Genomic DNA, 17986 nt, shown 5'->3' on the forward strand with positions numbered 1-17986 from the left:
AATTTTCTAAAATAAGTAGAGAACTATTACTTGTTTTTGTCATATTCAAGTTTCTATTATATCACATAAAGAAAACCACACAGTACTTATTAATGTATATAAACAAGAAAACAATCTGTATATAAAACAAGCATAAAACAATATAGAAAATAAATCTCGTTCAACGTGGAGAAAACTTGAGTCGTAGATGGTTTCTTTAAGCTGCACTCCATAAGTTTCACTTGTATTCTTCACTTACAGCATTAAATTGGGAAAAAACCATATCAGGAAGCAGCACCTCATAGGCTGATAGATGATATAATGGGCTCTCAATTTAAGATCTGATTCTGAGCTCAGCTGTAGGTATGATGGAGCTCTGCTGTTTATACTGTCTGAGGAGTCAACTCTATATAGCAAGATTATGGTACGCAGCATGGAAAGAAAGCCGTATCCTTCATCAAGTACAAGAAAACATTTAATATACCAGGCAATTATTTTCATTCCTAGAAGAGAGGTGATGTATTAAATATGGCATAAACAGCAGCTAACTGTGGATTATAGTATTATATTTCCATAGAGAATTTCTACTGACATCGCAGACCACAACAGCAAAGTTTATAAAAACAGTAATCCATGCATTATTAATCCTGAATCTTTACTTTGCAGAAGTTCGTACTTTTGCTGTGATAATTTTTACTGTACTCTTGCTGTTGTTCCTAGAAGTCTCTCTTCATGCTGCAGCCCAGGACAAAAAAGTGGGATGCTACATAGAAATGCCTTTCGGAGGACTCCTCCCTTACCTCGGGGTAGGTTCAATGGAATTGCAGGACCAGCATATCAACAGCTAGAAGAGTCAAGGATCACAGACCAGGATACAATACCTTGTCACGGGTAAGCAATAACACACCTGAAGCGAGACGCCAATTTGTGAGTGGCTGCTGTTAGGCGGTTAATACGCTTTGCCATTACACAGTCCTTCCAACTTTGTTGTAGTGTACTGTGGATCCAGGGTTTACAGTACTGAAAGCAGAAGGATGTTTTCAGCTTACTGGCTCTTTGAAGGTAATACATTTTTATTTGGCTGGCTGCTCTTTTGAAGCCTTTCAAAGGCTGTACAAGGAGTGATTAGAACAAACTGTGATTGACAACGTTACTCTTTATAACTGATACTTTTTTTTCTAGCAGTGCCGTGATGTTCTAGTAACTTTTGCATAGCTTTTTTTTTTTCTTCCGTCAGCACTGGGCAAATAAGAGAAAAAAATTCAGAAGTCCAACTTTCATGTTTTTTTAAATAAATCTATGCACATTGCGAAGTGTGTTTGCTGTAGACTGAAGACTGATCACTTCACACAGGTTTGTCTTTGAAAATGCACAAAGAATCCAATATTTTTCCTTTTATAATTCAGCTTATTAGAATATCGAATGTGAGTTCCAGCTGTACAGAAGGTCTGAATTTCAGAAGTGCTCCTGAGCACCTACCACTGCCTTTGAAGTCTTTTGCAATTGCTGAGGTATTTTGCATAATATTTACATATCCCAAGAGATATCCAAAGACTTTCCAGAATCACTACAAACATATTCTACGTAAAACTAGGAGTGATATCTGGAATGGAATAAACCAACACCAGTTTCGTTTGGACACGTGTAAGTCACAGCTAAACACAGCGAAGTGAAGGGTAACCCTGCAAGAAGGCACCAGTACATTTTGGTATTGGAACCTGCTTTATGAAGTGCAGAACTGAGGTCACCTACGTGTTTAATTTTCCTCAGGGAAGAAAGAAGCTATTATCACTATCCACTCTGACCTCCTGGGAACCAAGAGCCACAAGTGCCAACCAAGAATAAGCGTTGTTACACACGTGTGTCATTGCACGTGTGGGCACAGGCGCAGGCACACATTTCCCCCGCGCCTCCCTCTCCGTGCCAGCCTGCCGCAGGATTGCCCAGCCTGGGGTACTCTGGGAGAGGGGAACTTGGCTCACAAAATGTTTTGTAGCTGAATCTACTTAACAAAGTCGGCCACAGTAATTAGGAAAGACAAACCAAGAACAGGGCTTACCTAGGAAGGGAGAAAGCAAAGTGGCAAAAGGTTTGGGTGTCTGGTGACTTTTAAAAAGTAGAAAATTGTCTCATACTTCTTTCATTGTTACTATTTGCTTCTTCTAAAGAAAAACTTGTTTATTACTTCTTGCACTAAATATATTATCGTTATAATATATATATTATTATTTTAAGCTGAAGGAGGGTCGATTTAGATTAGATGTTAGAAAGAAATTCTTTACCATCAGAGTGGTGAGGTACTGGAACAGGTTGCCCAAAGAGGTTGTGGCTGCCCCATCCCTGGAAGTGTTTAAGACCAGGTTGGATGGGGCTTTGGGCAACGTGGTCTAGTGGAGGGTGTCCCTGCCCGCAGCAGGGGGGTTGGAACTAGATGATCTTTGAGGTCCCTTCCAACCCTAACCATTCTATGATTCTATGATTCTGTGATCATTCATGTGTAAGATGATGTGTGTATAATTCCTTATGAAAACTGTGAATGCAACCCTTCCTGAACGGGGCAGGCTAACAGCCTTCCCTCTGCAATGGCGGTGTCTTGTAGCACGGGCTCTAGAGAGCGCTGCAGCCTCTTCCTAGGTTGAGAACTGGAGTAGAAAACAGCAAAGCTGTATTTACTCTTCTCTGGGAAATCAGTGTATGATATTACAAGTATCATCTTGTACTGGCCTGTATTTTGCAGTTCTGCAAAAAGTTGATATTTGGACTGGATTGTAACTCCTCCTGGTCTCCATCCACTAAAGCACTTCATCCATGTTTTGTGTGCTAGGGCTGTCTGTAGAATTAGACCTTCCTAATACCGGCTCTAACGATGGGACCTTTCCCTGAAGGAGTCCTCTGAGTGCATCCACAGGTGGTGGTGTGACAGGGAGTCACAGCCATCTGCATATATCGCAAATACAATACCAAAAGTCTTCAACTAGTACCCAAGGACGTTAATTTTTAAAATGTCTACGTTAGGCATGAAAACAAAAGCAATTCTTTGATCTCATTTTATTACTATGTTTTACTGATTATGTTTTTCATGAAAATCAAGTCTTCTAAAAGTGTAACAATTTTTTTTTTTGCAATTTATCTTGTGTTGCACCAATGAAATAATCTCTTAAACCAAAATATAAGTGTGTATCTTATCTCTCAACAAAAATAAAGCATAATTCACTAATTCTACTTTACGTGGAATTCTTCTAACTTAGGAAGAGGTTTCCCCAAAGCTAGATGGCTTTTTACCATCTAAATATTTGCTACTTTCAGTGTTGGTATTCTCATTAGATTTCCAGCTCAAATGAAAAGTTCCCTTGTCCCCTGCAGAAGTTACACTCCTTCCTTCATTCTCCCTTTCACCTCCATCTTTCCCTATACAGACGCACAAATCAAAGTGGTTTGTCTCCCTAATTCTGTGAGCCTTCTGAAGTTCACACATCAGCAGCTCTGGCCAACGTTTAGTCAGATTTTATATGTTTATGTTTGATGGAAAAGAGGCTAATTTACCTGATTAGTTTTTGTCTGGTCCCGTAAAAGTGCTCCTCTTCCCATCCCACATTGAGAAGAAAGCTTTTGCTGCCTTCGAGAAGCGCCAGATCTCATTATTTGCAACAGGATCTAATATTTGCAGAGTTTGAGTCAAATGTGGCTAATATCCGTTATTTAATCAGTGTGCTACTTGAAGGAGTAAGAAAACCTGCTTGAAACGAGGGGCTTAAAGAAAACAAGCCATCTCCATGCCAGTCACATCTCAGAGACCGATTCACGTCCCTGAGGGTGTCAGGAGTTTACATGCAGTGAAGTGGACAGCGGTTTGATCGCGTGCTTCCAGGGACTGCTGTTTGCGTTACACGCTGTGAAGTGGTAGTGGTAGTGCCTTACAGCCTGTGAATGTGTACATATACAGTAGTTATACATGTGTTTATGTATATTTATGTATACAAGACCCACCGCAGGTAAGAAAGTGGGGTGTGTATGTATGTGTATATGTGCTTACGAGGCTGAACCAAAGCCCGGTAATGCCACTGGAGTGACTCCCATTCATTTTACTGGACCTTGTTGTCAGGCTCCTATACTGAACACCTGCAGCAACAGGAGTTACAGCAAAGCTATTGGTTCTATGCTAAATAAAAACCATTTTGTATTTTAAGTTCTGATCCCTTCTGTCTCTCTATGGTATCTGTTTTAAGGGGACAGTAAAATTGTTATGCTTCTTTCAGTTTCATTCTTCAATTGAGACTGTTAAACACTGTCTAGACTAATCACTCTTGCATATTTACAAATGTTTGAGTTTCTTTTTTTTTGCTTGGTTTTAGGAAGAGGGTGGAGAGAGAGCTGCACTTCGAAATACATGCACATGAATGAATTTATTCAGACAAAATAATTTTTCAGTTAAAAAACCAGATATGTTTCTTAGGAGGAACTATGGTTCTGGGAAGTTAATTATAGGAAAATGTAATTAAGGTTCTGCAATTATAGGTCTATGTCTCAGTCTATTGAAAACAGCAGCAGTCTAGTGTCACAAATAGAAGCATGGATCAGTTTGCAATTAACCAAAAGCTGAGTCTCACATGGTTTAGATGTAATATCCCTACTAGTTTAATACCTTGCCTATTGCACACAGCGTATGTGCCTTAATTCAACCTCAGTCCTCCTTTGAAAGCCCTGTGAGCACAGGGCAGAAACATGTAATTCTGGCATAAAATCGGCGTGTCTATCTGCAGTTCAAAAAAATCTTATGGAAATATACCAGGCATTACATTACATGTTATTGTTGCTGGCAATTAGTTTTCAAAATACTAAGAATAATTGAATCTGTACGATGGAATTGGCGAATGTAACTGTTTTCTCACCAAACCCATTTTAATTCAGTCTTTTCTTGGTTTTGCTTATATATCATCCATGTAATACATTCATCGCATGTGGAATTCATTAAAAAACATTCACTCCCTTTGTTTTCAGGGTGCAGCCCAGAATATATTTAGGGCCTGAATTACCAAAAAAGGGAATAATGCAACTGATGCGATCTCTCCAGCTATAGTCGTTTGAACAATTATGTAATAAGCAAAGGAAACAAGAATGGGCACAACCCAAAGGTCTGCACTGTTTTGTTTTCATTTATTTTTTTTAATAGTCCTCCCTCGGGAATAATATTCCCGATCAGTATTTCATTCATACTCATTCTTGAAAACTGTTCTAAAAAGGCCTTCCATAAATGACTGCGAGTGTGTCAAAGCGTAGTGCAAATGTAATTAACCAAAAGCTGAGTCTCAGCTGGCTCCGATGTAAAACATAAATGCAGCTGTATAGTGTGTACAAGAAGTTCTAGCACACACCCAAAAAAAAGCCGCTCGCTGTAGTATTCCCCTGGATCCCACTTCCCAAAGCAGTATCCGTTTCCCTCGGATAGCGGCAAAGATCACACCCCCTCCTCCTCCTCGGAGAGCTCCCAGCTGCGTTTTCTGGTCCTTTGGAGACGCCCGGAGAGTTTTCGTACAGGGGCTGCACAGCACTGCGTGCGTGCACGTGTACAGGTTAATGTGTCGAGCAGTTGTACAAACACCGTGCCACCAGAGACAAGTTAATTACAAGTCAGTGGCGCTCTGCTGGAAACAAGCCCAAAGATACCTCCTCCTCTCTCCCCTGTCTGACAGCTCGCCAGGAGGATGGGGCCAAAGGAAGCCTTTCCAGTTAATTAGCGCTGTGCGCTAATATTGGGCTATGGCCGTTTCATGCACTTCAGCTTTCTTTTGCTTAGTTCTCTTCCTGCTAATCCCAAAAAGCAGCAAGGCACAAGGCACGCCTGAGTAGAAGGGTATCCCTGGTGAAGTCCAGCAGGCTTAAGCAGCTTTCAGAAAAATACCCTTCGAGTCAGAGCTCAAAGCGCCAGATCTAAATGTTGCTTTCCTCATCCATGGATAAAACATACTAGACTTCACCATTAGCTTGCCTTATTAAATAGTGATATGATCACAAAGCTGATTATAAATAAAATATGTTCAGCTGCTGAGGTGATGTCTGTGGTCCTTGGCAATCACGGCTAGTAGATATAGTAACTCATAGAGCACAGATTTCTAGTAACACCACTTCTCAGATGGGAAACATGGGGAGTTTGGGTCATTGTTTCCTTTATTTTATATTTAGTGTACTTTCTGTTTCTCTTTTTTAACTATTTCCTGTAAATGAAAACACTTTCCGATCAGAATAATGAATTTGGCTTTGAAACAAAATTGAAATGTTGATAAAAATTGCCCAATGTTGCCTCACAGTAAATAAAATCATACTATGATATGTATTAATGGAGGATAAAGGAAATTTTTTTCAAACGCAGGATTACAATATCAGGAAAACACAGAGGTTTGCTCAAGGCCAATATATTAGCTCTATTTCCCGATGAGGTCTAAGTAAACAAATCTGGCTAACGTTAGGAGTATGGGCTACTGAAAAAAAGACAGTTTTCAAAGGTACACTGCACTTAGATGCTCTGCTTCTCCGAAGGGGAGCACAGACAATCATTTCTATGTAAGTAAAGACTCTGCAACCACGTTTTGTTTAAAGTTCTTTTTTTTCCTACACCTTTTTTGAGTGTTTTCCTAAAATAGCCGTCTGACATTGAGAGTTCTGATATAGAAGAAAGCATCAAACCATTTCCCCAGTTAGGAACGTAGGAATGGAATTTCAAATTTAATTTCAAACAAAAAGAATAATACAGTATAACTCCTGAAATCTTTTTAAAAGGAATTGTCATTATTCTCGTATACTGGTGGGCAAATTGAGACTGATAGAAAAGCAGTGGTTTGCCACCGGCAGATCTGAGAATCAAACCCAAGTCTCCAGAGTCGGTTGTTTTCCCCAGGGCCACACTATTACCAAGCGCTCCTCGTGTGAGGGAAAAATGACATGTACCTTTTCTGCACAGCTCGCTGAATCTCATCCAGCATTCCTGCTGCCGCTTGCATCTGACCGCTTGATGTACAACAAAAACTTCTTTTTACTTTTTCCAGGTATTCATCCAGTGGTTTCAAAACTCCTCAGAATACTTCAATAAATATGCAACTGCCTTCAAGAGAGACAACCCCTTATTTTAATAACGTGGATCAGAAGGACTTGGTCGGCTATTCGTCTTCAAGGGCCAACTCCGTTCCCATCATCCCGTCTGTGGGCTTGGACGAAGCCTGCATGCAAATGCAAAATGTTTCTGAAGCAACAGGCATCAAATGGTGCAAAAACTCCTATTCAGCTGAACTTGTCAATGTGAGTTGCCCAGTCAGTAATTGTCTTATAGCAGAACAACACGAAGTGAAAATATTGCTAGAAACTGTGCAGGAGCAGATTCGGATTCTGACGGATGCGAGGCGGTCGGAGGACTATGAACTGGCGAGCGTAGAAGCAGAGAGCAGCGCGAGCGAAAACACGGCCTTTCTGCCCATGAGCCCCATGGCCAAGTCAGAGCGAGAGGCACAATTTGTCTTAAAAAGCGAAACGCAAAGAGACTCGGTATTGACCAAGTGACTTTGTGCGGGGGTTGTGGGAGGGGAAATGAGATCTGTGCATTCGATGCTTTGCTAAACAGGAAGGGAGGAAATTAAATACAAATTATTTATATGCATTAATTTAAGAGCATCTACTTAGAAGAAACCAAATAGTCAATCGCCCTCATATCATAGTGTTTTTTAACAAAATATTTTTTTAAGGGAAAAGTTCCAGGAGGGATGAAGCGTACATCAGGTGCTTTCTAGGCAGGATTACACATACAGTTTCAGTTACAGAGAATTCTACCACGGTCCCATTCAGCTGTCCGAAGGCTTAGGCTATGCATCTTTTCTTCAGTAAAGGCCAAGACCATTCCTAGATTCATTTCTGGTTTCAGGGCAGCGCTGCAGTGAGCTGCTGGCCAGGGATTCAGTCCCTGGAGAGCACGTCCTGTGAGCCCGGCACAGACCCGGTCCCCTCTCCCCCTCTCCTCTTGGTTCCAGGTTCATACCATGGAAACAGGCACGCAGACATCCGCTTCTGAAGTCTGGTACCTATCGTGGAATGACAATAAATCCCTAAATTGAGCCAGATGCCTAACTCGCAACCTTACTTTAATGTGTCGGTCAACCCAAGAAAGTCAGTGGAAACATTTGGGAGCTTTGGGTTTGGCCAGGCGTGGAGTGGGGCTGGGGTCTGTAGAGATGCAGTGGTCAGGAGCCCGCGGCTGCTCCGTCTGCTGAGCTTTGCCTGTCAGAGCTGCCTTGGTGGAGAGCGAGGAAGAACAAGAGAAAGTGCAAAAGCACCTGTTATGACAGGTTTGGGTTGGGTTTTAGTTTGGGGTTTTTTTGAGTGGGAACATAAAGTCCATTGTTCACTACCAACCCCTCAACATTTCTAAACTGTTACAATTTGAAGGCACTTGTAAGCTCTCAAGGAGCACTTCTGTGTGTGTGTATTTTTTTTAACTTATTTTTTTATTATGGGTTGTTCAGAGAAGTCAGGGAGATCCAATATGATCAAAATCCGGCCAATAAGTGTCCACGCTCCCCTAATTCGTTCCTGCTTTCAGTTCTGCAGTCACTTTAATTAATCGTGGCTTAGGCTTGTGAACTTTAAAGCTTCAACCCTGCAGATGGCTCAGTACGGGCAGACCCACAAGCATCCACAGATCTGATTCTAATGGGACTATGTAAGAGCAGATGGTTTCCACCAAATGACTCCCTGCAGGGGATCAAGGCCTTAGAGAAGAAATGTCGGTTCCTGGTTGCCGTATTGCAATCACATTATAAGCATTTTTTGCGTTTGCTTTCTTTCGAGTCCCTCATCCCCCCATAAATTGTAACACAATATGCCAATAATGCAATGAATTGGCTTCAGTGACACACACGTTACTGGTTTTATTAGTATTAAAATATCTGCTTATTCATGGGGAAAAAGAAAATCAACTATAATAAATAATTGCTAAATAGCCTTCCCTGGTTAATGTCAGAAAATTGATTAAAAAAAAATTTACAGTGTATGCAGAATGTATTAAAATATTCCTTTGCGGCAAATTAATTGTTAAATTTATTAATGTCCCCCAGAGTTTCTAGTTCACAAGTCTCAAGACTTCCCAAAATAGCACAATCGATCACACAGTGCTGTTGTATGTTGAGTCAGAATAAAGCAATATTTTAACCTCTGTCAAGTAAATTTGGAAAAGAAATGCTGAAGGTGTATGTCTTTTTTTTTTTTTTTTTATTCAGGCAGTAAAAAAACAATCACTATTTGCAGTCGTTACCCAGCAAGTCTTATTTTGGGTTTCTTTTGCCTTTTTTTTTTTTTTTTTAAGATAAAGTTGATGAAATTGTCTTGTTTACAGAACTTTCTATGGCTGTAATCTTTGCTGTGTGTTTTCAATAAAAATATATTTGAGGGCAAACTATACTTGATGCCCCAGGATGCAGCATGCCTCGTTCGGACTCCCTTCTTCAATGACACAGAGCTTTTGTTGTAGCAGTAAGGTGGGATCGCCGCGAGGAGCGGTCTCACCCTGACTCGTTTCTGCAATATTTTGTGGCCGGGCACGGTCTTGCTGTGCGTGAGCTGAGCTGGCTGCAGTGGGTATGGCCCCAAGCCCACACCAAATAAACCTGCTGAAAGACGGGGTGTATTAGGTGGGGCTCAGCTTCACATCCCTACGGTCGCGTGACTTTTCTGTCACCGCCGTTTACATCCCGCCAGCTCAGGACATGAGCAAAGAGAGCTTGCCTCTGCCCATAAGTCCTGTGAACATTCCTGTAATATAAAAACTGGCTACCATATAAAGCTCTGATTCAATAATTTGTGAAGTGTGATTACAATTAATTAATTGTTCACCATTAATTTAATCAAGAGATGGTCTCTCTGCAATAAAGTGCAGAATCTTGCCCAAATACGTTTCAAAATTAAATCTTTTCAATCCAGATGTAAGGCCGTCTCTTCCCCAAATCCTGCCAAACTCTGCAAATTCACCTTTGGCAACATATTGGAAACACACGGCAAGATTTCTGTTGAAGAAAGAACCATATCATAAGCAATGCCTTTATGGAGAGAATGTGTTCACTCAGCACCTCCGAAAGACTCAGAAAGAGGGGAAGAGCAATGTATTTAAGAGAATGAAATGTTTGAATGGCAGATGGAGATCTGAAATGGTGAGGATATCTGTTAGATTCATGTTAGAGATGCGGTCTTGTACTCAGCAAAGGATGTGTGACTGTTCTATGTTAACTGTTCTATTCAGTTTTCAGCATGTTTGAATAGAGAGACGTTAATATTAACCATATGACAGACTAGTGTATTATTTGTTAAGAGTATCGCTTCAGATCCTATTGAAACTGTCATTGTTTGCAGAGGAAAAGAAAAAGGTTTGAAAACATCAAACTAGGTAGCCTTAATGTCGTTTGTGTTTCTCTAACGCAACTATTTTTCTCCGTGGCCCCTCCTATTTTACAGTGAATGGGACAACGTTTTCTCTGAGGTCTGGCAATTAATTATGTAGAGGACACAAAAGAAAGTTGTACTGAAACAGCCAAAGTGGTAGGCCAAATTTTGCTTTACTTCTGATCCCTATGGTCCCAGTGAACTCAGCGGATCGGAAGGGATGCGAGTCCCTGCAAAATGCAGTTCATTCCTAAAATTACATCTGTTCCCAGCCTTGGAAGCAGCCTGTAACCCCTAAAAGAGGCTCTGTACTCAGCCATTTACCTGTAACATAACTAAAAATTATATCTGACCTATGAAGTTCCAAGTGTAGTCTGGTGTGAAAATTCGCACACACTGCATTACACTCACGTAAACTGGAAGAACAGCTAATTAAATAAATTGAACTTTCTCTGAGCTGAACAGAGAAAGCTTGTGTCTCTTTAGCATACTACTGTGGAGAAGAATTATGAGAGGTGTATATCCTGATCTTTTTTTTTTTTCTTCTGTATAGAATTTCTTCAAAACAATCCAAAATAACCTTAAAAAAACCCCAACAAACCAAACACTAGAATGATCCCAGCATCTGAAATAGGAAATGTAGGTGAGTATGGGCACATTTCATAGCATTAACCACTCAAAAACCCTTCAGTACACCCATGACCCAAAGTTGAAACCTTCTAATTCTTCCAGGATCACGTTTAGATCAACAAACGCTTCCATGGAAAAAGAGCTCTTCAGAATGTTTTTGGTATCTCACCACCTAGCCAGGCTCTCAGCTGACGTAGTCAATGCAGTAATGACAGTTTATATTAATAGAGGATCACGTCCCAAATCTCTTCCTCTCAATGTCCAATGTAGCGTCACAAAGCTTAGTAGCCTACCACATGATATAAGGACTTCTACAGCGATTTGTGGAGCTACCTTCATTTTGCTTATGCAAATCATACTCCTATCAGTGAGTGAACACCCTCACTAGAATATGGTGCAAGGTTCTTTGGCCAAGTGATTGGTTTGTCAGGTCTATCTTATCACCAACTGGGTTCTAACAGTCATAAACTTAGCACCATGTGGCTAATTCCAACGTTATTCATCAAAATCCTACAGCTTCAGGTTTAAATTTTGAAAAAAACAATGAGAAGCTGGCATGTGCTTATGACCAGGCATGTGCTAGATATGCTTCTGAATCAAAATGTTCAATCAGATAATTCATGTCCACTTCTCGTGTAAGCAGGGAGAAAATCTGGATACCTCTTTGCAATTCATCCTCAGCTTCCTTTAGTCTAATTTTGGACATTACTTGAACATTTCTTACTCTTATAAGAAATTATGAAAATGAATACCACAGAACTCTTTCAGAGTCCTAGCTGCAGTAAATAAAATTAAAGCTTGAAGGAGCAGACCTGAAATAAAAACTGGGTTTGAAAAATGGCATTAATATCAATTGCCTTTCAATAAAATAGAATTTCCCTATACACTGTTTTTCACTTGGGAAAACAGTGAGCTTATAAAGTGATTTATTATCTTGGCATGAATTTAAAATGCTCATCTTCGAGCAGATTGGGAAAAATCGAATCTTTAGTATAGATTTTTCAGCTTTTCTGATTCATTTTTTTTATTTTATTTCAGTAGCCCAACAGGTCAATGATCCCATTAACTGTATTGTCTGACACATGGTCTTAAAGGCCATCTCTGTCCCTTTTTGTAGTCCAGATGCTAGACTGTTAGATTTCCTCCAAGAGGACAAGTTTTTATCTAAATTACATTTAAAAATGATTCACAGAATAATATAGTTCTTTATCTTGCTAAAAATAGAAGGTGATGCAAACTGTTTCCTTTTTGTACTGCATTATCACTGTAAGTTCATAGCGTGATGATGCTCCCTTTGTTTTGATGTCTACTCACATGAAAAAAACTGCGACACCCAGTTTTCAGGTTTTAGGCTTGGCACTTCCAAACCATCATATCAAACAGGATTTTTGTATTTTAAATAGCGAACTTCGAACATGACATATAAATGAGGTAACTACAATACCGGTAAACTTAGTCAGAAAGTGGGGGGGGGGGGGGAGCGTTTTTTCATTTTTAATTCCATAGCAATTAGAGGATTGAGCTATAGTAATCGGTAGTCTCATGCAAGAAATACTGTCACAGAATGTATTAAGAGCAGTGGAAAGCCATTGCTGTAGCCCAGAACTGGGGAAAGCCAGGAGGAAAGGAGGAAACATTCATCCGCAGGGTACGCTGCAGGGGGTAAAAGTGCTTTCATCTGAATAGTAAAAACCAATATAGTTGTTTATCTGTTAAAATTACCTAAAAGTTAACCTACCTGAATTTCTTAATGACCATGTTAGTAGTATTTCAGAAAAGGAAAAGGGGCAGAAATCCCCAAATTTGCAATGCTTGTACTGTCCCTTGGAACAAAGGGAATTATGTTTTGATTCTATACTATTACAGCCCAGTTTTCAATCTCTGCTGCAGAGACAGAGAGATCACACGATGCTGATGGGCTGCATTGACCCTTACTTTCTTGAAAAGATTTAGCAGTCTCCCCTTTGGGCAATGGTCCTGTAAATGAGGAGGGATTTCCTAGTACCCCACAAGGCTATTCCTGTGAAATGTTTCCCAGATAAACAATAAAGTAAAAATACAGCAAGACAACCTATACTTTTTTTTATTTTATTTTATTTTTCTATGAGGAGCTATAGTATTTTATAACTATAATGGAGAGGGGTTTATTGATGACTGAAGAACGTAAATAAAGTATAGGATATAACGTATGTAAGTGGCATGGAAATCCTGTATTTGTATTGCAGCTTTTAGTAATATATTCTCTAACACCATCTGGAGGAGACCTCCATGCAGTTTACATTTCTTTTCTCCTTGACAGTGACCATGGTCTGTACCACACCGTTGTGGTGAGTGGGCACAGATGTGCTCTTTGTCCTTATTCCCTGCTCCTGCATTGCAAGGCCCACTGCTGTGCTCTGCTGAAATCAGTGAATTTGCAGTGGTTCAGCATCTTTATTCATGTTCAATTTTACCTTGCCCCCAGAATCAACAGTACAATTTACAGCCTAATGTTTGGGACACTGGGGATGTCCGCTGAGTAAATTTAAGGCCTAAGACATTCAAAATTTTATCCACTCGCATTTGTCTGCTTTGGATAGACCTAACAGGAAATCTTTCCCTTGAAGGAGAATTTATGCAGCCTGTGCTGCAAGGCATTTTCCTGCCGTTCCTTCATACCTGCCGGTATCGAAGTTTCCAGTCTCCGAGTCGGCCGCTCTCTTTGGGTTGTCCTGCCCGGCACTGGGAAGTACTGTGAGATTTCAGACCAGAAGCCTCTGACTTCTTTCAGAGTACCAAAGACACAAAGTCATCTGAAGCGTCCCCAGCCATAGCTTCAGATGCAACCTTCTGCCTCTCCATACTAAAGTGTCTCCAAAGGTTAAGACCTCTAACACGCATTGCATTAAATTATGTAATATCAATAATGCCAAAGTTCATTAGAGTTACGTGGCAAATATTATTGTTTTAATGTATGTCTTGCTTTGAAGGAATATGGAATGAGAGCTCTCAGTTGTGTAAATAATTGGAAACTAAAAATATAAATAATAATACAAGAATAGAAAAGAATACAAAGAATAATTAATATTCTAAAATAAAAAGATAGTTCCTTGCTGTCTCTGAAATAAACAGTAGTAGCTGAAGGTTATCAAGATGCATCAGGGAAATGAAAGACGACTCAGGCAATTTTATAAGTCATGCCAGTAATGTGTGTAAGGTCTTTTTTTAAGGAAGTCAGGCTTAGAGTTTCCGTTGCTTGACAATACATTAAGATGATGTTTCTTTCATACCATAAAGCTTACTCCTGTACAGAGCCGGGGCAAGAATGGCAGACCCCAGGATAAGCAGGACAGAAATGTGGTATAGGTTTCACTTTGGCTTTCTGACTCAGGTTAAACTCATTTGCTTTAGATTATCTCTGATCTCTTCCAGGAAAGAATAAATAAGCATCCCAAAAAAAAGAAAAGAGGCATGAATACTCAATGACTTTTTTCCAAAAATCTACCAATTAATACTAAGATTGGAGCCATCTGCTGAACTTGAATGTCCTAGAAATAGCAGAGATTTTGACTGTTCTTGATGAGGGAAACAGCAGCTAGTAGAGGTATTACCACCACCACCACCCCAGCAAGATGCACACTGTGAACAACTCCTGGAGAAACGGGTAGGGAGCTTGTCCTGGTTCTCACAGAGGACAGGGAGCTTCTCCTGGCTGTGGCACAGCTTTTTCCATGGGTGAGGAGGGATGGGTTTTGACTTGGGCCAGGTCACATCATCTGAGAATCTTGCCTTTTATTTCTTTTTCAGATCTCTCTCATGTCAGTGAAACTGTGGTCATCAGTATGAGGGGTTTGGGTTTTTTTTTTTTTAAGTTAGTGATTTCCAAATTTTGGAATCCTATAAAGTGTTGAATTTTGGAAACAGAAAAAAGTAAAATTTCTGCTGTGATTTTTTTTTAAACCATCTTTACTTGAAATGCTTGTATTATATTAACTATTTAAAGAAAAAAAAAGAAACACAAAAAACCAAAAAACAAAACCATAGATGTTACAAGTCTAAATTACAAATATTCAGATTTGCATCACAATAATAGGGGATGGGTAAAAATCTGTATTTCATGTTTCTCTCCACATCTGGTTGAAGATGTCCCTGCTCATTGCAGAGGGGTTGGACTAGGTGACCTTTAAAGGTCCCTGCCAACCCAAACCACTCCAACCATTCGCGAGAAGCGTGTTCAAGTTAGTTCTTTCATGTATCAAATTGCCCATAAAATGCTGGAGATTTCTGTGCACATCAATGGCAGCTTTGGGTTTTACATGGAAAGGTAAATAAAAATATTTGCAAAGAAAAAATGGGCTACATAAAACTTCCAGGTCAGGCTCTGGTGTTGTACAAGTGGCAGCTGTTTCACAGAGAGCACAGTTAATGCGAAGGGAATGGGGCTCCCAGAGGAAGATATTTAGTGTGGCTCAGCAGCTGAGCTGACTGAAATAAAGGCCAGGTTTCCAGCTCCGCAGTGCTAACCCGTGCTCCCGTCTAAAGCTGGCCGGCCCCAAGCCCCAGGGCATCTGCGGCTCCTCCGCTAGCGACCGTACCAAAAGGCAGGTGTCAGCACTCGCTTCTGAAGGCTCCTCTCATTAAATCAACATGAAATAATATGAACTAAAATTGACGGGACTGGTTCTCGGTCGCTGTCAGGTTATACGGAGTGCCAGCAATGGTTCTGATTTACAGTTTCTGAGGCTCCGGCTCATGATTTGACCTGACCCGTTAGCTCACATCGCCTGAGCTGGGGCAGTCTAAACAGAAATCTCTCTGCCCATCAGGGTAACTTCTGAACAGTATTAAAGCAGTTTGATTCCAACTAGCCTCATTTTTTTATGCTTTGTTCCATAATCTCCTTGATCATTGCAGAGGTGAAACTGCTTCCAAAGTCTTCTTAAAGTTGTCATCCCTGATCTGGCTTTGCCAGAGTTACTGGTTGTGATCACTCAGCTCCAGTTCTGACAGCGGCATGAGGTCCTCCAACTCTGCAGATCAGAGCCGGGTCTTGCAATCCAAAACCATGTATAAGTACAAGCAAAACTCTCCATACTTGTTTTGGAGCAATCATACGTGTTCAGATCTAAGCTTGGATCAGCTGCCTGACTGATCTTTCACATTATTGGTTTTATTTAGCAAAGTTATCTTTTAAATATGATTTTTCTGTGCTGCTTCTCCATACGTTGTATAGAGAAGCAGTGCAGGCAAGTTCAGCCTGTCTGCATTTTCATCTCAGCTAATGATGGTAGGGGTTTTTCCAAAGCAGCTCAGGAGATGAAGTCTGTAAAATTCTGACCTCAGAGGAAGAACTGATACCCTGGCAGGGAAAGGGTTATTCTGAGCAGGTTCTGTCCAGGTGCGTGCTTATCTAGTCTGTCTGTCTTCCTAAGAACCCACCTTTCTTCCAAGAGCCAATGTACCTGAAAACACTTAAAACATTAAGCAAAGCTAAGGCAAGAGATGCGCTCTGCCTTCTCTGCAGAGGGGACGGGGCATACGTAAGGGCTAATTACCAAAAACCTTTCCAGCTAGTTCCAATAGTATTTGCATTGACTGGTAACACTGAAATGACTGTGTGGTTTGCTCACAGTTATTTGCAGGCTGTGATGTATACACGCTGGCAGCCTGTTGTAAATTGCTGGTGGTTTGTAGTATCGCAGGGTGGACTTTTAGAGCGCTTGGGACAGCATTTACCACTCTCTCATTATCCTCCTCATCACCTCCTGCAGGCTCAGCCCCTTTGGCAGGCGAGGAATCCACATGGGCTTTCACAGCGGGGGAGGCCTTCTATGCTCAAAATGAAAAACTCCCCCAAGATTGAGATAAGAGGGTGACTTGGGAAAAAAACTAGAAATCACAGTCTTTTTAAACAAGGCTTCTCTGTAACCCCATATAGATTGGCAACAATGTTGTGATTTTCATTTTTTTGTGGCTTAGCCCCAGCCGGTAACGAAGCAGCACGCAGCCGCTCACTCACCCCTTCTCCCCCAAAGGGAGGAGAATGGAAAAAAACCTCTTGGGTTGAGATAAAGACAGTTTAATAGGATAACAAAAGAAGAGAAGAATAATAATAATAGTAATAGTAATGATAGTGGTAAATAATAATAATAATAGTAGTAATAATAAACAAGTGATGCACGAATGCAATTACCACATGTGGAAGGGAAAAAACCCACCCTGATGCCCAGTCTGTTTCCGAGGAGCAATCCCACCTCCCGGCTAGCTTCCCCAGTTCTACCTGGAGCACGACGTTCTATGGCAGGGCATATCCCTTTGGCCAGCCTGGGTCAGCTGTCCTGGCCGTGCTCTCCCAGCTTCTGGTGTACCTGGCAGGGTGTGAGAAACTGAAAAGTCCTTGGCTTAGTGTAGGCACCACAGCTACCTAGCAACAGCTAAAAACATCAATGTGTTATCAACATTATTCCCATTCTATAATCCAAAACACCAGCTCCTAGAAGGAAAATTAACTCTATCATCTCAGCCAAAACCAGGACACATTTCAATTTCTCCAGTAAGTAGCAGAGTAGTTTTGCATTGACAGTAATTTAAAGCTGTCTCTAGACGGCTTCAGAAAATAAAGAGAACAGGTCACTGTGCAAACGCCTGTTCTCTAGGAAGGTGCTATGGGCAACTTTCCATCCTTGTGGGTAGGAGCTGGTCGGCAGCGCTTTACCTGTCGTCTTTAATTAGCTGAGAGAAGACCAGGCAGTGCCCTGCACTCCTTGCTCACCGGCTGCTGAGCCAACCTGGAGCAAATCCCTGCACTAAAAGCACTTAAAAATGGAACAAAGTTGATGGAAACGTGGTTTGTTCACTGTGAATATCCAGCTGGGATGGTTGGAATGACTGCAAGGGAAGAATTGCCTTTGCAAACCATGTGCCTGATTTATTGGTTAAATAGTTTTTCAGTCCTCGCTATGTAGTCAACAAGGACATTATGATA

At 40.8% G+C, this 17986-nt stretch overlaps 1 protein-coding gene across 1 annotated transcript in view; it reads left to right on the forward strand.

Annotated features, from left to right (window-relative positions):
• The window catches only part of NRG3 (neuregulin 3), a 411246-nt gene extending 396612 nt beyond the window's left edge, over positions 1 to 14634 (forward strand). Inside the window, 2 exon segments of the mRNA XM_075758695.1 lie at positions 700 to 870; positions 7020 to 14634. Of these exon segments, the coding sequence (XP_075614810.1) occupies positions 700 to 870; positions 7020 to 7527 (679 nt within the window). The 3' untranslated portion in view covers positions 7528 to 14634.
• Positions 14635 to 17986: the final 3352 nt, after the last annotated feature.

Source organism: Balearica regulorum, chromosome 7 (genome assembly GCF_011004875.1).
Source record: "Balearica regulorum gibbericeps isolate bBalReg1 chromosome 7, bBalReg1.pri, whole genome shotgun sequence".
In the NCBI taxonomy this organism is placed as follows: Eukaryota; Metazoa; Chordata; class Aves; order Gruiformes; family Gruidae; genus Balearica; species Balearica regulorum.